The sequence below is a fragment of the Emys orbicularis genome, chromosome 6, assembly GCF_028017835.1.
Source record: "Emys orbicularis isolate rEmyOrb1 chromosome 6, rEmyOrb1.hap1, whole genome shotgun sequence".
Lineage (NCBI taxonomy): Eukaryota > Metazoa > Chordata > Testudines > Emydidae > Emys > Emys orbicularis.
The window spans coordinates 111,181,287-111,203,989 of NC_088688.1; the positions used below are offsets into that span (position 1 = coordinate 111,181,287).

Here is a 22,703-nt window from a genome sequence, read left to right on the forward strand (position 1 = left end):
TAATGGAAATGTATGTGGTTGAATCTGTCATCTTACAGTTTTGACAAGGGGAATCAATGGTAAAGTCTGACCTGATACTGTTCAGATATCATCTCACCATAATTTGTTTTTCTATTCTGAATAAAGAAATTAAAAGCTCAAGACAAATTATTATTATTATTATTCAGCATCATTATAGAAAAGTCTCCTTTTTTAAAGAAGAACTATCCCAAACTCTGTGTAGAAGTGAGCACCTTTATATGTACGTAGGAAAACTGAAACAAAGCCATTTTTGTATAAACTGTTATTCTTCCAGATTCAAAATGTATATGCTGTTCTTGCATCAAGGGATGTAGTCTGCCTGGATTTGCCTATGTTAACTTGTTGTCTCATTCCTGAACTTCATTTTGTCCCTATCGTCTCGGGTGGCCTGCAACAGCTGACTTACATGTTAGGAATACCCTCAAGGAGTTTTTCAGGCTGAGTGGTAGAACTTTGTACTGGAAAATTATTTCTCTACCCCTGAATGTCAGGAATTTTTGTGTGTGCATGCTCATATGGAAACTTGCCTCCTTCAGCTCTGTTGATGCAAGCCAGTATCCTCCCTGGTGTCTGTGGCTTGTTGAAGTGTGAATATCTATGAATATTCTTTGGTGATATTTAAACTCCTCAGGTCTGAAACAGTCTCAGGCTTTTCATTCCGATTGGAAAAAAAATTCTACATTCAATTTTCCTACAGCTTTCTTTTCAGTGAGTGCTCATAATACCATGAAGAACGAGGATTTGGCTGCTTTGTATGAAAGAGCCTGAGAGAAAGAGAGAGAGAGTATTGAAGTTATAAGAATGTGCCTATCATGATCTTTATGTGCCTTGTGTAAAAATAGCACTAAGACTACATGATAAATGCATTCATCTTTTGAACCAATGTCAGCTAATGTCATCCCTGAACTTAGTGGCAGTTGGTTTGTTAGCATGATAACGTGTCACCAGGTTGAGAGGGGTCAGGGCTGGCTCCAGGCACCAGTGCAGCAAGCAGGTGCTTGGGGTAGCATGTCCGGCTCTTCGGCAGCAATTCGGCGGTGGGTCCCTCAGTCCCTCTCGGAGGGAAAGACCTGCTGCCGAATTGCCGCCGAAGAATGAAGCGGTGGAAGTAGAGCTGAAGTGCCGCCGATCGCGGCTTTTTTTTTTTTTCCCACCGCTTTGGGAGGCAAAAACACTGGAGCCGGCCCTGGGAGGGGTGAATAAAATAAGGGGATGTGGGTGCGGAGTATTGTTGAATCTGTTGGAGGGTGTTATGTTTTCGATGGACTGACCTTGTAAATAAATTGTTGCTATGTGTGCATCTGGAGAGGAAGTGCAAGGGGCCCACTTCATCATAATCATCATTATTTATTTCATGTATTAAAGGCTGTCAGTTTGCTTGGCACTGTACACAGTCCCTTTAGGGACCTGCAGTCAAATTAGGCTCAAACAGAAGCATTAAGAAATAGATAATGGCCACAGTTTTCAAAAGTGACTGGCGATTTTTGGTGTCCAACTTGAGTCAGCTTAAAGGGGCCTGATTTTCAGAAAGTGATGGGCACCTACCCTCTGAAAACCAGGCTCCTTTTAAGTGTCTTGAGTTGGGCCCTAAAAGCACTATTCATTTCAGAAAATCTTGACTTAAACATTTAAATATAGTGACTCTACCAGCACAATAGTCACTTGACAGTTAAGATATACTATTTAATATCCTTTTGCCATTGAAATCCAAACAAAAAATCGTGTTTTAACCTCTCACAAAGATAAACCGGACTGAAAATTGCTAGGAGTCCTGGGAATTTAATATCTATGATCACAGAGCATGAGAAGCTGGCGGGCAGGGGACGGCACATCTTTGAAAGAGAAAACGTCTTATACTGGGGCAAGTGGAGAAGGAAAAAGAATACAAATCTGAGTACTTTCGCTAGTACCATCAACTTACAGTTCATATGATCGTCCAAAATTCTAAACTTAAATCCGTTCTGTTTCCTCTAAACATCAATATTTGTAGTCAGCGGCTCCCATTTTCAAATAACATGATGCACTGAACCGGAAGTTGCAAATATTCCCGAACAAGCAGCGTCAGCTTCTAGCAGCATGACCCAAGAACAGCAGCTCTCACAGGAAATATTTCAGGACATCTCCAAAGGGAGGGGGGGGAAGGGCAGAGGGGTTAAAACACACACACCCAAAAGAAAAAAAACTAATTTATTTTCATCAGGGTTAATTTGAAGAGAGTGGTTTTCTACAGGCTTCTGAAATCTGAGTGCATTCTTACCATTAGCTCACTGCACTTCCAGTGACCCTCCTAATGTCTGACATGGAGATTATTAGTGAATATTAAGGAAATAGGTATGTTTTGGAGAATAAAGGACTTAAAGGAGCATTTTCAATTTGTTTAGGCCACAACATCTTTTCCTTTCAGGAAGGTAAATGGCATGCTACATCCCTGGAAGGATGGGACAACGTAAGAAAAGCTTTTTGAGACTTCAAAAAGCTATAGAAAACTCCCTTCTTTGCATTAACTATATTGAACATAATACATTCTTTCTCTCTCTAGATCCTTTTGGGAGATGTTATTATCAAGTATTTTCAGCATGAAAGCTGGCTGTTCCTTAGGCCTGCTTACTGGAAGCTGGTACTTCTTCTACTGAAATATAATTTGAAAGTGGGAGATGTTTGTAGGGCTAAGCGGGTGGATAGATGGATAGACAGACAAATACGTTCTCTCTCTCTCTCTCTCTCTCTCTCTCACACACACACACACACACACACACACACACACACACACATTCAGTTTTCATATGTATTATACTAAAAGTTGCATTAGGTTTATTTATAGTTTTAAATTGAAGTTTTTAAAATTTGTTTCTTTTCTTACCAACTCAAAACATAATTATAGTAATGCATCTGTGTTTTGGTTGCTAAGGACCCAAACGAGAGCTTTAACTAATAAGTCTTTTGAATGTGTAAAAGCATATAATATGGCATCTTCCATGAATGAGGCAAATCCCTAAACTATAACTGGACCTGCTAAAATTGAGCTAAAAGTGTTAATCTGTGTTTACATTAATGATAAGTGGGATTTTCAGTGAGTTGATAGCTGGATTGAACTAACACAACTGAAAAAAAGTATCTTTTATCTGGTCTACACAAGATCTGTGTGGCTTCCACCTTCTGTAGACATCTTACAAATAAATCACAGATGTTCAGGAGAAACCACCAATATTAATTCTCCCAAAGTTTCAGAAAACTGCAGAAGGTGGTAATTTCCTAATTCTTATTAATAAAATAATAATATAGTCTATGAAGCTCATTTTAAGATAGGGTGACCAGATGTCCCAATTTTATAGGGACAGTTCTGATATTTGGGCCTTTTTCTTATATAGGTGCCTATTACCCTCCAATCTCTCTCACGATTTTTCACACTTGCTATCTGGTCACCCTATTTTAAGAGTGTAGAAAAATCAAATTCCCATTAATAACTTGTTCCTTTTGTTTTAGACTCCAAGTATGATTTAGGACATCACTTACTGTCAAACGTTCCGCCCCAGCCCCCAATGAATTTTTTCCAGCAGGTTCAATTGTTAGGTTTTTTTTTTCTGTTCTTCAACCAGATGACAGCTTCACAAACAGTGGTTTGTGAACCATTAGGGTTTGTGAACTGGTGCAGCTGGGAGCATGCTTCCCAGACTAGATAGAAAGACATGCTAACTCTGCACGAGCTAGTGCGCTAAAAATAGCAGTGTGAATGTTGCAGCACGTTGGGCTAGCCACCAGGAGGTCGGGTGAACAGGCATGTAACTTGGGTGGCAAGCCCAGGCTTCTATTTTGAGCATGCTAGCTCAAGCAAAGCTAGAGTCAGTCTGTCTACCTGGGGGGCTGGTAGGCACAATCCCAACCGCAGTGTGGACATAGATCTGCAGCGATCTGTAGACCCCTTCCTGTTGTTCCTCAGAATGAATGAAATGTTTTGAAATCTCAAACTGTGTAGGGTGGTGGTGCTTGGGAAGAGTGCTGAATCTGTATGCAGGGTGAAAAAGCTGAAGAACATCTGAGTGTTCTTGGGTGTTCTCTTCTCTCTGTAAATAAAAACAGTTTGGATTAATACACACAGCAATTTGTGTTCTTATTGGGAATACAGTGCAGTATTTGTTCTCATTGTTCTTTTAGGATTGCATCTGACTTGGATTCAACTTGTATCCAACTGGGTTCAAACTATAGCATATTTCTTTACCGTATTAGCCAGGCTAATTTGTAAGAATTTATTTCATAAGTGTATGCCTCAGCATCAGGTATCATTCATTTCAAATAAAAGAATTTTCAAATATTGAAACCTTATATTGTTTTTATACTATGACTGTGATTGTCTTAAATAATCAACAACTCTTTTTCCCCCCTAGCCTTTTAGATCATAGATGGTATCTTTAACCAAAACAAATCATTCCGTTTCAGAAAAGATAATAAATACACACTTGTATTATGCATCTGTTTTATACAGAATTATTTCAGCTTGTTAAACTAAACACGCAATGTTTTGAAATGGAGATTTCTCTGGATGAAATGGCTTGTGTCTTAAAATTTGATGGATGAATTCTTTTTATCAAACCATGTATTTTAAATGTCTATTGATGTAATTTCCTGATATGTTTCATAACAATGAACTGAGAAGGAAATTATATTTTCCTATAGCTCACTTCATAGTTATTGGTGCCATTCTATTTATTTTATTCACTAACTAAAAGAACTAAAAGCCAAAGAAATCCAGTCTTTCATTGTGATATATTTCTGTACATACTAAAATATGGTTTAAATTAGCATCAGAACATCAAGTTATATATGGTGGAACTAATGTGAAACATTCAGAATATATGCAGTATGGTGGAAAGATTTAAAAACATGAGTTTGTAGCAACATTGTATTACCAAAAAAAAAAAGGTATCTGAAGACTGGGGCCAGATCCTAAGCTGGTGTAAATTGGTATAGCACTGTTGACTTTAATGGAGTTACACTGATTTATAACCTAAATCAAGATAACCATAATAAAAGCAATACTAAGAGCCACAACAAGAAAAACTATCCAGGTGCGCATTAAAGTACATGCTTTGCACCAGATACACCTCTACCCTGATATAATGCTGTCCCCGGGAGCCAAAATATCTTACCACGTTATAGGTGAAACCGCGTTATATCGAACTTGCTTTGATCCGCCGGAGCGCGCAGCCCCACCCCCCTGGAGCGCTGCTTTACCGCGTTATATCCGAATTCGCGTTATATCGGGGTAGAGGTGTACTCACCTGTTGTTAAACAGCATAGCTCCATGGACTTTAATAGAGCTATGCTGATTTACATTACCTGAGGCTCTGGCCCATAATATTGTAAATAAATATATTAATATATAAAATGAATATGTTACATGTTTATTACAGGTGAAGTGTGATCAATATTGGCCAAGCAGAGGGACAGAGACATATGGGCTGATCCAAGTGACCCTGCTAGACACTGTTGAATTGGCAACATACTGTGTTCGGACATTTGCACTTTACAAGGTACGTTTTCTGTGGTGTCCTCCCTGCTCCCACCATTTAAAGAAGGCTGCTTTGCAGAAATCAGATCTCTTAAGGATTTACTTAAATCTTGATCCTGTTGGCAACACTGAAGAATAAAACAGTTCTTCTGTTATCACAGTGCATTTTTCTCCCAGGCTGGCAGTTCATCGGTAAATATGGAGCTCTGACTGTGAACAACGGTTTAATTGAATGAAGAATTAGCTGAAGCACAGGCAGTTGTTGCTGTGTGCTGTAAAGTATAACTAAAACCCTCATGTCACTTGAACCACAAAACCAGCAATTTAGAATAGTTGTAATATTTTCTCCTATAGCAGGAGTTCGCTTTCTCTCTGTTCCCACATGAGGTTTAGCTGGTTTTCATCATTATATGCAGTTATGCCATCACTTCATTCCATAGTGCTGCCATAGCATTAGATAGCAGTTGTTTCGTTAAAATTTTTGATTTGATAGAATGGTTCAAGTGAGAAAAGAGAAGTGCGGCAATTCCAGTTCACTGCCTGGCCTGACCATGGAGTTCCAGAACATCCTACACCATTCCTAGCTTTCCTACGACGAGTCAAAACTTGTAACCCTCCTGATGCTGGACCTATGGTGGTGCATTGCAGGTAGGCACATACTTTACTTCAAAGCATCTCAAAATATCACACTGAAATTGTTTTTATGATTAATGCCCTGTGTTTTAAAGTATATGAATAATATCCTTTGTGCTTCTGGGGTTTCTTCTGTATTGGGATTGCATCCTGGCCATGCTATGAAAGGGCTTGGTCTCAATGACCTAGTGGGTTTTTTGCATCTCGTGACATTCTATAATTGTAACATGAAATGTTGGCTATTTGGCAACATACTTATGGGCAGGTAAATGGCAAATTAGGAATTCAAGTGCAAAATTGCCAAATTTGATGGATGCAGAGAAGGATTTTTGGTTTGTGCATTGGGAGCTCATTTTAGAATACATGGAGTCTGTGCAAGTAGAATATACTATTTGTTAGTAGAAGTCTGTAAGCAGAGAGGGTAGACAGGATAGTTAACACACAGGTATATTCGGAAATCACTGGAGAAAAAGAAGCAGTGTTGTGTTTGCTCTTAGTTTAAAACGGTGTATTTTGGAGAAACTATGTTCTGGTATTTTTTGAGTAATAAAATATTTTTTATGGTTTCTAATATTGCACATTAAAACAAATAGCATGAAATCTAGAGAAGATAAAAGGGAACTGCTATTAAGACTAAGAAAAGCCTGAATTTCAGACTCAAGTTTAGTCCTTCACTTTAAAACGGAGATTGGATGGAAGCTCAAAGGGAGCATGAGGAATGCATTACCAGGGGTTGTGCTGGATTCTTTGTCACTGGTAATTTTTAAATCAAGACTGGATGCTTTTCTAAAAGAGGTGCTTTAGATCAAACAGGAATTAATGAAGGGAAGCCTTATGGCCTGTGTTATGCAGGAGGTAAGATTAGATGATCACAGGGTCCCTGAGGGCAATTATCAAATGATCCAACCCCTGTCATCCAATCCCAGCTTCTGGCAGTCAGAGCTTTAGGGACACCCAGAGCACAGAGTTGTGTCCCTGACCATCTTAGCTAATAGCCATTGATGGACCTACCCTCCATGAACTTGTCTAATTCTTTTTTGAACCCAGTTATACTTCTGGCCTTCGCAACATCACCTGGCAACAAGTTACACAGATTGATTGTGTGTTGTGTGAAGCAATATTTCCTTATGTTGGTTTTAAACCTACTGTCTATTAATTTCACTGGGTGACCGCTGCTTATATGACGGGGTTAATAACACTTCCCGATTTACTTTCTCCATACTATTCATGATTTTATAGACCTCTGTCATATCCCCCCCCGTAGTCATCTCTCTTTTAAGCTGAACAGTCCATCTTTTTTTTTAAATCTCTCCTCATACAGAAGAAGTTCCAGACCCCTAATCATTTTTGTTGCCCTTCTCTGTAACTTTTCCAATTCTAATATAGCTTTTTAGTGATGTGGTGACCGGAACTGCATGCAGTATTCAAGGCGTGGGCATACCAGGGTTTGATACAATGGCGTTATAATATTTTCTGTCTTATTATCAATCCATTTCTTAATGGTTCCTAACATTCTGTTAGCTTTCTTGACTGCCGCTGCACATTGAGCAGATGTTTTCAGAGAACTATCCACAATGACTCCATGATCTATTTCATGAGTGGTAATTAGTTTCCCTGAAACTCTCCACTGGCTTCCTACCTTCCATTTCAGTTTCAAGTTTTTCATCCTCCCTTTCAGAGCTGTGCTACCTATACGCCTATCTACTTCTCAATTCCTTGTTTCCTTCTTACCATTGTTTTAAAGGGTCTTTTTCATTTCTTTTTCCCAGACCCTGGTCGTTGTCGGGCAGAATCGAACCGGGGACCTCTAGAGCTTAGTGCATGAGCCTCTACAGCATGAGCTAAAAGTCAACTGGCTGTTAGCTAAGACTGTAGAGCAGACTCATTAATTGCTCTCTAAGTGGTTTTTGTGCCTCTTGATGGGACAGAACACCACACCCAGAAGGTGTGTGGGTTACATTTGCACACTCTTCCATACTAAACTTATAGTTGGGGCTCCCTCCCTCTGTTTCTCTGCAAAGCTCATTTACTTCCCTTATAAAAACACCATTTTCCTGTCAAAAATTGCAAAGTTGCTCCACCAAAGCAAGAAGTACTTTTGTTGGTGGCGGTAGTGGTTTGGTTGGTTTGTGGGTTTTTGTTTTTTGTTTCTTTTAAATCTGTATTGCTTTGAGACTAGACCTTCACAAGGTTCCCTGATGTATCTGAAAGTTATTGTCCGTCTAATGCAGGGCCAGATTGTGCAACCCTTGCTAATGGTGGGCAGCACTTATGCAAGTAGTCCCATTTAAGTCAATAGAAATCTTAATATGCGTCATTGTTGCCCACTCTGAGTATGAGGTACACAAAGGGACACAGATTGTAAGATCTAGGGGGTAAGGTTAATGTCTTTGCCAGGGCTCAATAAACAGTAATAATGACAGATTATAAAAGTATTAATACAATTTTATAAGCTTTTTATTTATACATTTGGTAGAAGCTAATGAAACAATTAACAGGGAGAAACTGTGGATGCAATTTCTCTTGATGCCAAAAAAGCTTTCAACACAGTACAGCCAAAAAGACAAATTAGTTAGGCCACTAAGCATATGTAGCACAGGAGTGAGCTACTTTTTCATTGAATGTCTATGAATGTCTGTTTTTGTTGACGGTGGTGGTGTTGTTCATGGGCTGAACGCTGAGCTCCTTTCTCAGTTTTTACTCCGGTAAACTCTCACTGAAATCAATAGGAGTTCGCCTGTACAAGGAATGATTAACAACCTAGTAAGGGTCTGAGGATTTGACCGTATAAACACAACAGACTAAGAACTGGGAACATATAGGTATTGTAAGTGAAGGGGTTTAAAGCATGCTTTTCCACACATTTCTACCAATCCACCTTAATCTTGACCTACAATCCTGCTATTCCAGTCCACTATGTCTCTTAAAAACAGATATGGCAATCTCTAAAGATTGATTGAAGATAGACATCCTCTCGAGACTAGGTTAGATAAAGATCTACAGATTGATTTAAATGTGGGAGCTGAGAAAGTTTTGAACCAAAGCCACTGTAGCTGAAGGGCTGGCTTAGTAGATAATGTTTTCACCCCTCAGCTCATAGAGAGCCGAGAAGCCACCAACCCCCCCTGGGATGAGCTAGTTGAAAGCATAAAGAATTCACTTACATGGCCAAGATATAGTGTGCTTATTAGTGGAAATGGTTTGAAGTGAAGGGAAGTGACAACTGGAGTACCACATTGAAAACATTAGGATGGATTCTTTTTATGGATCAGTGACCAGGAAGGAGTTCAGTCCTAAGTGATTAAATTAGCTGCTGATACAAAATAAGAGGCAACATTCAGAATGACTGGACTAGATAAGTCATATGGTCAGAGATGGTTTGTACATATCTAATACGTAGAGAATATTGTATAATGAGATCAATACAAAAGCAAAAGCAAAAAAATACAAAGAGAATACACAATCCCTTCTCTCTAGTCATGTACTAATAAGATCCAGGAAGGAGAAACATTTGTGTGTTACTGAAAATTATTCTAGCTCTGGCAATTGACGGCTTGGCTGCGTGTGAAATACTGAGTGTTGATCTGATCGTTTTGTTTTAAAAAACATGTTGCAGAAATGAAAACCTACAGTACAGCAGTCAAGGATCTTAGTTACTCAGAAGGGTAAGAGAAAGTAGGTATGTATTCTTTAGGTAATAGGATATTAAGAGGCGGTCCCATCAAAGTATACTCAATTCTGAAGGGAATAAATAGTGGCATAAAGCTTCTGAAATAGTGCCAAAGACAAGATTAGGGCTTCATCTACACAAAAGCTTATACTGGTATAAATGTGCCTCCTATACAGGAATAATACTGATATAACTTCATCCATACTAGGGGGGTTATACAGCTTTAACTATGTCAAGCTAAAGTGATATATATGTTGTGTGTAGACAAGCCCTAAAGGAGCAAAAAGTTAAACAAATTTAGGAATAATTTCTGCATATAGTACCAAATTCTGTGATCCTTAGTTGTGTAATACTTTGGCAAAGACAGCAATACAAGCAGCACTTTTTAAAAAGTGAAACTTAGAAGAGAAAACATGAGCTAATTCAAAAGAGACTGATATTTTAGGATGAAAGAAATCCAAGAAGCCTACCTTTTTTTGTAGATACTATTCATGATATGTATCCAAATCTTGATTGGCCCAATAGGAATAAGTAGTGTGATGCTTATATTCCATGGTAATAGTCACCTTAGAAATACCTAAGCTAGATAGATGCTGCTTTACAAAATATTAATTTTTAAACATTTATCCTTTCATTTCTTTGTTGTAGAGCGGTTCAGCAATATCACAGCACAACTTCTGCTTCCACACTGATGTGTCTTAATTTGCAGAGGTGATTTTTTTAAAAGGCATTTATTATTTTAAATGCAGGCTTAAACCAAAGGATTCTGCATTAGATAGACTATAATGTGTGTTCTAATGATAGTGGGGAAAGCACATGTGTATGTTTGAAGCTAGATTAGTGCAGGCAAACAGGTGCTAATCAGATCACAATAAAATTGTACTGGAGGGCATCTGGAAACTATATCACTTTGTTTTCAAAACATCACAGAAACTTTAGGACTTACTTCAGTAACACTATATAAAAGCTTAACATGTAAGTTGCAATGCCAGACATTTCAAATTTTTTTTTTTAATATCAGCACCATAGGGCATATCTTTCAGAGACATTTAGCTTAATGAAGTTTCAGTATGCACTTTGCGTTCTGTTATGGCGAACAGAAAAACTTGGATAGTTTGGAGGAATGTCAGTTTTTGGTTTGAGTAACACCTTGCCCTTATGTACTGAAACCCCTAATTAGCACATTAAAGACAAGTTAACTTTAATAAATACATGTATTATGGCCCTGAATCTTTTTAAAATAGGGTATCTACCTAACATTTGTCCAAGGTAAAGTATTTCAAATGTGTAGATACGAGTGCACTGTTTCCAGAGGAATGTTTCACATTACACCAATGCCTTTCTACTTCCTGCTGGACTCTAACTTCCCAACCCCCACTGCCGCACACCACACAATCTTCGGTTTCTAATCCTGGCAGTGAATAGGTTGCAGATGAAGGTCTATCCTTTTTCACGGTGTGGAAAAAATCCCTCCAGTACATATTCAAAAATCTCTCAAAGGAGATTGAAAACATTAAAAGCTTCCTCATCCTTTCCCTCCCTCTGCCTTGAAAACAACTCAGAATCCTTACTCCCCTTCCGTGGGTGGCTGATAGCATTGAAGAGGAAAAGTGTATAATAAAGATCTCTAACACCACAGTGTGAAGTATTCCACAATTCCTGTACTAACCCCCATTTTCTTTTCCCACTGCATTTAGTATGCAATCTTTCTTCTTGCAATCATATGGAAAACAGCTATATGTTGGATTGCGCTAGCCTATTACATTCCACCTGCAACTAGTTTCAGGTCACTATATGACTGATTAGAACCCCTCTTCCTCCACAGGCTGCCATAATCCTGAGGTCTTTCCCTATCTCAGGGAAAAGCCAAGTGCAGTGGATGTCAAAGTTAATTCTTCATTTTAAAGACATGCATTAGATAGCGAGATGCCTGGCAATGTTCCTTGCACTTGGAGCCAAAGAAAAAATGTTTGAGACTTAGTGATATTTAATAACTGTAATATATATTTCTTTCCTGCTAGTATAAATTTATAATAATAAGCTCTCTTTTCTAATTTTTGTTTCATACTTGTCTTGACAATCTCAGTGACTCTGACCATACAATGTGCTGGGGGAGACAAGGCAGGTGAGGTAATATCCTTTTTTGGATATTCTTCTGATGGTGGAAGGTACAATCTTTCGAACTCACAGAGCTCTTCTTCAGTCTGGGGAGGGAACTCAGAGTGTCTGAGCTCAATACAAGTTGGGACAAACTGTTAAGCATAAGGGATGATGCATGTTGTAGGAGGCCACTTGAAATGGAGCAGGCAATAAGGGTTAGATTGTTAAGCAAAAGGGGTTTGAAGTGGGCTATTAAGGGTCAGCATGCAGGTGTGTGTTACAAATTGTTGTAATGAGCTATGAAACCAAGTGTCCCTGTTGAGTCCATGATTTTTAGTGTCTAGCAGTGTTATGCATTTAAGTTCCCAGGCTCACCTTTGGAAAGTGTTGTGCAGGTTTCCTTTGAGGACAAGTATTAAAAGATCAGATATGGACACTGGTTTCATGGCTCATTACAAGAATTTGAAAGACCAACACATTGTTTTTCAGTTCATTTGCATAATGAGAACCATTTAATAGTAACCTGGATGGCAGGAAGAGGAACTCGAATGTTCTAAGAACAGGAATAGAAAGGCTAGCTTCACATTCCCTACAAAATCAGTTTCAGAGATGTAACATTTTAGTGTCCTGTACTTTAAAGGCTCTCAAACTGATGGGTATCCTAGATTTTTTCTTTTTGTGCTGATCATGAGAAGAATCCTCATGCAATTGCCAGCGTGTTGTATGCTCAGAGCCACTGGAACTATATAGACAAAAAGCAAAGTGTGAATCTGTACACCTGGAAATGCCTACGGTTTTAAGTACTAATGGATCCTTAGAATGATTTTAATAAAGGATTCTGGGAATTTAATCCAAAATTTCCAAACTTGGGTGCCAAAAGTTAGGCATTTAAATCCATAATTAGGCTGTTGAATACGTGGCTTGATTTCAAAGGTTCTAAGCCTACCCCCACTCCACTGAAGTCAACAAGAGCTGTAGATGCTCAGCACCTTATAAAATTAGGCTCCTGGTGTAGTGCCTAACTTTAGGCACCCACATTGGAAAAATCTGAAAGTATAGGAGTGATAATTATCTATTGCTTACACAGTATGAGGAGTGTGCTAGCTGCTAGGAAGCACCCAATTGTGATACCTTGACAATGAGTGTGGCTATAAAATCTAGGTAGGATGTGGCTATATAGGATAAAGCAATCCCCAGTGATACGAAGAACACTAACAAATGACATTCTAATTTGATATTTATCAAGTTTCACCAAAAGTTTTAAAAAATAATTCCCAAATTTCTACATAGGAAACCAGCGTTTCATAAATGTAATTTTAGCTCTACACTGTACATGTTCCAGTAATTATCACTAGAAGCATTCATTAAAATTTGAAAGTGGACAAATGACAAATAATAATAGCATTCATTCAGATTCAATAATGAAAAATATCTTCTTGTGGTCTCTTTGATTAAATCAGTCCTATGTTTATAATCCCATCTGTGCCGCCAGCGCTGTGATTGAGGGCCAGCTTATCTTTTGAAATCCTAAAATAGAGCTTCCATGATTGCATAAAGCAAGATTTTCTTTCACGTAAAAGTAATAGTTTTGTAAATCACCTGAGCAGTAAAGGAACATAGAAAAAACCATACCAGATCAGATCAGAAACCCATCTTTGACCATAGCAAGTGCCAAATCCTTCAAAGAAAAATGTAAAACTCCAGTGATGGACATTTTTTCAGTAACGTGTTTCGTCCTAACTGCAAGCAGCTAATGATTGGCTTAGTCCTGCTGCATGAGGATTTCTATACCATCTCATTCTTTAACTATCTAATGTAACTGTGGATATTTTTATTTTTCATAATGCATAATCATTCAGGATTTGTTTACTCTTCAGCTCTTTGTCATCTTTGCTTTAATAGCTTCAGGGAGGTAGTTTCACACTTATATAACTAGGTATTTATTTCCTTTTCTTTTTAAATTACTTTCCTTTTAATTTGAGTTTCTGTTTGTTCATGTATTTTAAGAAAAGGTAAATAGGGAGCACCCAATTGACCTTCTTTGAAGTGTTACATTATTATTTTACACATTTCTACCATATTCCCTTTATTCATCGCTTGTTTAAAATGAAATAGTCCCAATCTTCTTAAACTTTTCTCTCGTGGGAGGGTTTTTTTTCCCCCATATTGCTAATAATTTTTGTTGCCCTTCTCTGGAATTCTTTCTGTCATATCTTTTTGAATAGCCTTAATAAAAAGCATACACCTTCTCCTTGAGCAGCTTTCCTCAAGAGGGGAAGACAGCAAAAATGGTTCCAAGGTTTGGCCAAGTTTTCTGCTGATTTGACCTAGGGGGTATGGAAGAATGACTTGGCTTCTGTCTACAAATAATTTCTACTGAATAGGTCCTCTAGGAGATTAAAGATATTTCAGTGACTTAAATGACCTGAACCATATTAAAATGAAATAATTTATATAAGTTTGTTTAAACAAAAACAATATGTTTTCCACGTTATCTCAGTTCATCAATGCATTTTAGTGCTGATAATTATTGCCATATATTTATTATCATGTTCTACAAATCCTGTAATTTCCTTTGACTTATGCTGTAGTTTGGTATATTATTTGATCAGCAATCTCAATGAGTCATTTTATCCATATGTATTTAGTTAATTGGTTACTTTTCCCCCCGCTCATGTTTATATATAATATACTCTGTAAGGGAAAGGAAATCTGACTGCTTGCAGCTGAGTCTGGTAAAAGAGAAAATTAGGTTCTATCAGAGCCAACAGCTGTCCATAATGAATTCTGAACTAAAATTACTAGTGAAGAAAAGAATCTAGCCATCTGCAGGAAATGTGAAAATATTTTTATAACCTAATAGCTGAGATCTGGATAAGAGTACCACTGAGATTTCCCAGCTGTACCTACAGTGTATTCCCAAATATCCATGGACACATAGTACACTGGAACACATTGCATCAGCTTGGCTACACAACATTTTTGGCTGCACTTGCACGGGCTGTATTTTGATCTAAAGTAATCAGCATGAAAGTCCTCTTTTTCAAATCGATTTCCTGTGCCTCTAGAAATAAAATGCAGCTTTAAAAATAGTTCTGTTATCTTTGTATGGAGGCTTTCCAATCAGTGTTCCAATGCTTGAATATTTTCCTTTTATTTAAAAAAAAAAATTATAAATACTTCAGGATCCTGTTATTTGGAATCAGATTTTTGTCCTATTGTTCCTTCCAATTGAATCGTGCATTGTGTGGTGTTCGTTTAGTTTTGACACCTGATTTTTATTATAATGGTATTCTAGTTTATTTTATGGTTGTTCTGACACTGATAAAATATTGCTACAAAAAAATTCCATGCTTTTCTGGAGGTAATTTGCCCCATATAATAACTCAGAAATTTTCAGATCCTATGGAAAGAGAGAAATTAAAGTGCAACCACGCGATGATCCACCACAGTTAAGAAATGAGAAATGTTTAGGGTTATTAAGCATGGTGGTCCTGATTCTCCACTGTGACACACCAGTTTTATATCAGTATAACTCCAATGAAATAATGGTGTAATGGAGAGAACCAGGTCCTGTGGGACAAATTCTGTCATTGGCAGATTATCCACATGGGCATCTAAAAAAGATATTTATCCATTTCACTTTTTTAGCATTCTGGCTAAGAAAACACGCCAATATGGCATGCTACTATCAGATTATAAGAGTTCATCAGGGAAGTTGTGTGCTTTGCATACAATCGCTATCTTATTTTGTTTTATCTGTCTGTTAGTATCATCAATGTATCAGAGCAGTCACAAATTTTCAACCAAATCTCAGGCTGCAAGATGGTATTTCTTTCTTCCTTTGAAATGCTGCTAGATTTTTGTGTGTCAGTCATTCAACCTATGTTATTAACAAAAGGTAAAGAAATATCTTGTGAAATTGAGATCCAAAATTCATGCCCCTCTGAACCTGTTCATGAACACTGTCAACTCCAAGCTTCCTGCTAATTGTAGGTATTATTCAGGTTTGTAGAGTGAGATGGTACGTATCTACACTTTGAGCTAGAGGTGTGATTTCCAGTTCAAGGAGACATACTTGCCCTAGCTCTGATCCAGCTAGTATGCTAAAAACAGAGTGCGGCCGCCGCAGTTTAGCCACCCCAACTGTGTGCCAGTATGGATGGGTACGTACTCAAGGTGTCTAGCAGCTCACACTGGCGCAGCTATGCTATTTTTAGCATGCTAGCTTGAGCAGAGTTAGCACAAGTATGTCTCCTTGAGCTGGAAATCACCTTGTGACCCGAGGTGCCTAGGGTAGCCCTCACTAAAAATGCCAAGGTCAGGGCAGGCTGCAAAAAGGAGAGCAGATTCTCTCCAAACTGGAGGTTAACACTGAAGTTAGATTCACCAACCAGTCACAAACTGTGCTCCTGATCTCCCGCACTGGTTATCAAGAAGCTGAAAAAAGAAATCACAAAGCCCGCTTTACTGCCTTCCAGTTCTCTGGCTCCCGATCAGCACATAGGTCCAGTAAAGTGAGAAGTTATGTATAACTCTGCTCACTATATAAAATGCTCTTCTGATCCCCAAAGGACCAGGCACATTACCAAACCAATAGTAGTTTGGATCTTACCCAAAATACCACATTGCCAGCCAGTCCTTTAGCATCTAAAACTAAAGGTTGTATTATAAAAGAAAAGAAAGAGAAGCTAGTTGTTAAATGGTGACTTCAGAGTCCATATATCAGATTCTTAGCAGTATTGGTGAGTTTGCTGGCTTGAAAGTTCCTTTGGAATGCATCCAAAGCTTGGATGGGTCATTCAGTCCTTTGTTCAGAGCTTCAGTTTGTAGAGAAGTTATTCCAGAGGTGAGAAGCAGGACTGAAGATACAATGGAGAAGATGCAGCTACCTTTTTATATCCTTGCCATGTGGTTTGTACATCATTTGTCCCAAACACAAGATCAGAGCACATGGGCATGGAAAAGCCCTTGGAGTTTCCTGTCCTGACAAACAAGTATCAGGGGGTAGCCATGTTATAGTCTGTATCCACAAAAACAACAAGGAGTCCGGTGGCACCTTAAAGACTAACAGATTTATTTCGGCATAAGTTTTCGTGGGTAAAAAACCTCACTTCTTCAAATGACAGACATGTCCCTACATATCCTGCTGACTCATAGGGGTAACCCCTGCCTTTTCTCAATGGGCTCATTGTACAGCTGATTGTCCTTCATGAGCCATTAAGCAGGCTAGATATTGCTGATGCCCATCTGTCGGGGTGTTACCCAGAAACACAGCACACGTTTGATATACAAATATATTTATAACTCACAATACAAAAATGAAACATACATATAAATGTGATTATCATATTTAGCCAATTATAACTTTTCTTACATGCCATATCTTGTAAGATTCTTTGCAATTTTTTAATATTGGTATCAATAATATTATAAATGGTCACTCATATTCCATACAGCATCTCAAACACACCCAGCTCGAAGTGCAGCATACCTTAAAGTAGGCTGAGTCCAAGTCATTTAGGACTTCGGAAAAGACCAGGATTTTTGAATGATATCCAGTACTGAACAGAATGCTGATGTGGCTTGGGGAACCCCGGAGCAATGAATTTTCATATTGGCTTACCCATGCACAAGGAACACAAGGTCATCACTTTGACTGGATCTTCAAAACACATCCCTCTTTTTCACTCATGTGCTAAGTTCCCGTAGAGGCAGGAATAGCTGGGCAATGGCCATTCCTGCATTAGCGATGGAGAAGATGCAGTGCTGTGTATGTGCATGTTACTGTCACCAAAGCCCACAATGAAATCCAGTGATGGACAGAAGTTTGAAAAAGGGACTGGAGACATCCTTGCAAATATTCTGCTGTCTCTGAAGTGCACAAGGAAAATAGAGCAATTGCTGCCAGACTCCAGAAGCATATGTTGTACTCACTCACTTTTCCCCACTGTCCTAATCTTCACTTTTATTTATTGAGAATTTGATCACCATTATATTTCTCTCATAACTTACCCATAGACGGTCATCATCCAAATTTTACAACTGCTCATGAGTAGATTTGTATACTGTTGGAAGACACTAATCATATTCAGGTGCATTTTCAAATTTATTTTACAGATCAGATTCCCTTTTAAAGCTCAAAGTTAGTGAATTCAGATCTTTACTTCACTCTTCATTGGAATGCATAATCACAATAATGCTTTAGGAATGTATCCTATAGATCTACACCTCTACCTCGACATAACGCTGTCCTCAGGAGCCAAAAAATCTTACCGTGTTATAGGTGAAACCGCGTTATATCGAACATGCTTTGATCCACTGGAGTGCGCAGCCCTGCCCCCCCAGAGCACTGCTTTACCACGTTATATCCGAATTCGTGTTATATCGGGTCGCGTTATATCGGGGTAGAGGTGTATAATGTAAAAATGTATGCCGAAACTCACCAAACCTTATGGGGAAAATAGTATTTTTTAAAAATACAGCTCCTTTTATTTGATACTACATACAGAATACAACACATTAGAATATATAATATTGTATTTAAACATACAGGAAGATTCAAGGAGGGCATTTGTGGACTGTACCAGTTTGAAGATATAAGTTCACACACAAATCCTTATTGTACAAGTAAAACACCATTTCTGCTCAGACTGCTAGAGAAACTTCACTTGTCCTAGATTCCGATCTTTCTTTTTCTGAATAATTGCAGGAATCATGTAATGCTTTTGATTCACTTTACAAAGTGCTTGTATACAATCTTCTATAAAAACTGGGATTTAATTAAAACACATGGAGGACTGATTTATTTAAAAGCAACAATCAATTTTGTGAAGAAAACAGAGGCAAGAGAAAAACAAGAGGCCTGAAACTGGAGTTCGTGGACTTTTGTTTTTTGATACTCTACAATGTTTTTCACTCTATTCCATCGTGCTAGCACACTCGGCAAGAGCTCGTTCTTCCTCCAAGGCTGATATTTTGAGGAAGGAAGCGTGAATAAGTAATCATGCAATATTAATCCAAATCTGCAAATCACACAAGAATGAGAAGTCTCTCCAAATCTACATTCATGCATGAATCAAGACAAAAAGCAATCATACAAACTCCCTCCAAGAAATCATACAGAAACCTTTCAGATCTGATTGCTACACTAAACATAACCGAAGGTAAACAGATGCCACATTTTTAAAGTTTGCTCATTTAGGATAATCTGTAGCTCTGATACTTGTTATTTCATATGATATTCTCCTTCAATCCATTATTTGAATGAAATGCTTATTTGTTGTTTTTGCTTCCATATTAGAAGAGTATTTGAATAATACATCTTCCTCCATTGATAACCTGTAGATCAGGGGTCGGCAATCTTTCACAAGTGGTATGCCAAGTCTTCATTTATTCACTCTAATTTAAGGTTTCGCGTGTCAGTAATACATTTTAACGTTTTTAGAAGGTCTCTTTCTATAAGTCTATAATAGATAACTAAACTATTGTTATGTAAAGTAAATAAGGTTTTTAAAATGTTTAAGAAGCTTCATTTAAAATTAAATTAAAATGCGGAGCCCCCCAGACCGGTGTCCAGAACCTGGGCAGTGTGAGTGCCACTGAAAATCAGTTCATGTGCCACCTTCAGCACGCGTGCCATAGATTGCCTACCCCTGCTGTAGATAGTCTCTAATGGTAATCACCTATTGGCTAGGTTTTGGGGGAGTTATTTTCCCCCTTATACTATGTAACTCTGCTATTCAAGTCCTTCATTCCTTAGGAGCTTTATAGGAATGAATCTGTGGTTCTGCAGGACTTAGGAGCTCTGCAGAGTTGAAACTAAAATTCGTACCGTATCAAAGGAGTTTGATTCAGTGATGTTATCTTAAGTGCGATTTTTTTTTTACTGACAGAAGCACCAAAAGTAAAAATACATTCTATTCAGGGCCGACTCCAAGGTTTTGGCTGCCCCAAGCAGCCAAGCAAACAAAAAAAAGCCGTGATCGCGATCTGCGGCGGCAATTCAGCGGGAGGTCCTTCGCTCCGAGCAGGAGTGAGGGACCGTCCGCGGAATTGCCGCTGAACAGCTGGACATGCCACCCCTCTCCGAAGTGGCCGCCCCAAGCACCTGCTTGGTAAGCTGGTGCCTGGAGCTGGCCCTGATTCTGTTGCACTAATTATATTATGAACCACAAGTTTTTGAATTTCTGTTGCATACCACTTACTCTATGCATTTACTTAGTGGTGGAATCTCATCACTTTTAATTTAATAAATTAATATTTAAACAGTTATGTCCCGGATCAGGCCTTTTCAAGCGACTTCAAAATTATTAGAGAAAAAGCTAAACATATTTTTCTTTATGATTTATATTTTTTTAAAAATAAAATCCAATCAGGCAACTTCTTCTTTTTGAGATGGGCACCAGGGGATGGATCATTTGATGATTACCTGTTCTGTTCATTCCCTGTGACGCACCTGGCATTGGCCACTGTCGGAAAACAGGATACTGGGCTAGATGGACTTTGGTCTGACCCAGTATGGAGGTTTTTATGTTAAATGTACAGAGCTGAACAGGGGAGCTCCTGTGGAATGTACCAAACTCCTGAGGAATACAGGTCGTCACCTGAATGTTTTTGCACTTCTGCAAGACCTTCACCACAAAGATCTGTGCTTATATGCGCGGGTAAATATGTTTAAAGAGCCTAATGAATTTCAAGAGTACACAGAAGCCGTCTAAATACTGAAAGAAAAATCTTCAGAAAGCTCACATAAGGGATGGAGGTCCAAGGTTTGCTTGGATTTAAGAGTCTCCTGTACTCCATCCAGATGCTTGTGAAAAGTCCTTGGGATCAGTAGGCTAGGCTTTGCCTACCATATTTTGAGTACAAAAGGATCTTTGCCTGTTCTGTGCTCTCCTGTGTGTCTTTTTTTTTTTTTGTATCCGGTTTAAGAAACCTCACAAGCCTCCACTGGCAAAGATCATGTTTGTTTACAGTATAAAATAAAGGTGGGGAAAAAAAGGTAGTCCAGTGAACAATTAAACTTAAAAATTCCATGTCACGTTCCGCATGAGGCTGGTATTGTGCCATAATCACAAGGAGGAAAAAGAGCAGTCCCCGTTATCACAATCAATTTTATGTACTTTCAGTTCATAAACACCAGTCTCATTCTATCTGAAACTGTAATATTCAATCAGATTATCCCTTGATATATGTCAAGAATGTCCTAAATGATTTTTGGTCTATATTTCACTCTCTTTGTTTCCAATTAAATGATCTGTAAAATTTAGTAATTACATTGTCTTCCGTTGCCAGATCACTGAAGTATCAATAAAGGGTCAGCATTAAAACAACAACAAATTAATCATAAAAGCCAACCTGTTACAATGATTTTAGTGTAGAATGGCCCCCTTATGCCTCTTAATTTTCCTTTTTCGTGCACTGTAACTGCATCGCATCACGGGACATTAAGCATATTTCCACTCGTGGGACTGACTCAGTCATGTTTTTAGAAATTGAAAACAAATGTTGTAACTGGATGAATGATAAAATTGAAGCAATAACAATTTCCTGGTAGGCATGCTTGTTTAATGGATTGCATCGTCTTTCAGCATGTAAACATTGCAGTGGCTATCACTAACTAAATTAAGATGTTTTTGTTTCAACTTTTAAGTTTGGCAGTAATTTCACATGCTACAAAAGAGCTTAAGGAAGTGACAATAAATGTTGAGAGTTTATTTGTGCTCATTAGCTGAATCATCCCCGTAGTGGAAAGTAACTAGAAAAGATTACTTTGCTTTTGGAGTATGGGTGCAAACATAACGCCCAGTCCTGTGAAGTGCTGAGTGCTTTTCCCTTGTTTAATTAGGCCTCAGTGAGAGCTGAGGTTGCTTAGTACTTTGTAGCATTGGGTCCATGATTATGTATTTGTCCTGCCTGGAAAAAATGAATCCTCTCCCCTTTCGTTCTTGCTTAGAGATTTCAAAATATAATAAATGGATTGAACTGTGGGGGCTTCAGCCTTCAGCTGATGTTTTCATACTGTATTCTAAGACATGAGAGAATCAGCCTGGGTGCTTAGCAACCAGGACAACGAAAAGAAGATCAAATAGAGATGGTTTATCAGTTGTGCTGTTCTTATCGTGTTTGTGGTTTGAAGGCTGTTGAAATGATGCAAAACAAAAAGCACAAACAGCGTTCTGTTGTTATCACCATGATGTGGAACGTAGTTCTTCAGGATCAAAGAGAAATGCATTCTCCTCCGGAATTCTAATCCTTCAACTTGAGTCACGCAACACATTTTGATACTGCTGGGCAAAATAAAATGAAAATAATTAAATAAAAGAAATGAAGGTTGGTAAGGAAATTTGGTGTTTCAGCCAAAAACGTAGCTCCCACAAAACACGCACGCACAAGGATTCCCACAGTTCAAATTCTTCATGATCAAATAACAGTGATTAATGTAATTTCTGGGTAATTGTGGTCAAATTTAAATGTCAGCAGGGTGTGTCACATCTAGTTATAAAACTCCTTTTTGTCTTCGAAGTCATTAACAAAGATACAATAGATGTTTGTTTTCAGAGGGTTGTAACTGAAGTAGAGGGTGTTTCTGCTTAGGTTATAGAATTAAGTTAATAGATATAAAAATATACTTCTTTTTGAAAAAGACAGATTCAAATAGTAGCATTTATATGGTAATTTTTGAAAGAAAAGAAAATTATAATTGACCCACATTCCCATGCCCTGAGTTTCAGCCTCAAATATGGTATCAGGAAAGTTTAAAATCCTTGG

General features: G+C 38.2%; 1 protein-coding gene across 1 annotated transcript in view; it reads left to right on the plus strand.

The window, feature by feature from the left end:
* PTPRD (protein tyrosine phosphatase receptor type D) overlaps nt 1-22,703 on the plus strand; it is a 398,081-nt gene that overhangs the window by 353,478 nt on the left and 21,900 nt on the right. Inside the window, exons 23-24 of the mRNA XM_065406322.1 lie at nt 5,430-5,549; nt 6,021-6,175. Of these exons, the coding sequence (XP_065262394.1) occupies nt 5,430-5,549; nt 6,021-6,175 (275 nt within the window). The remainder of the gene's footprint in view (nt 1-5,429; nt 5,550-6,020; nt 6,176-22,703) is intronic.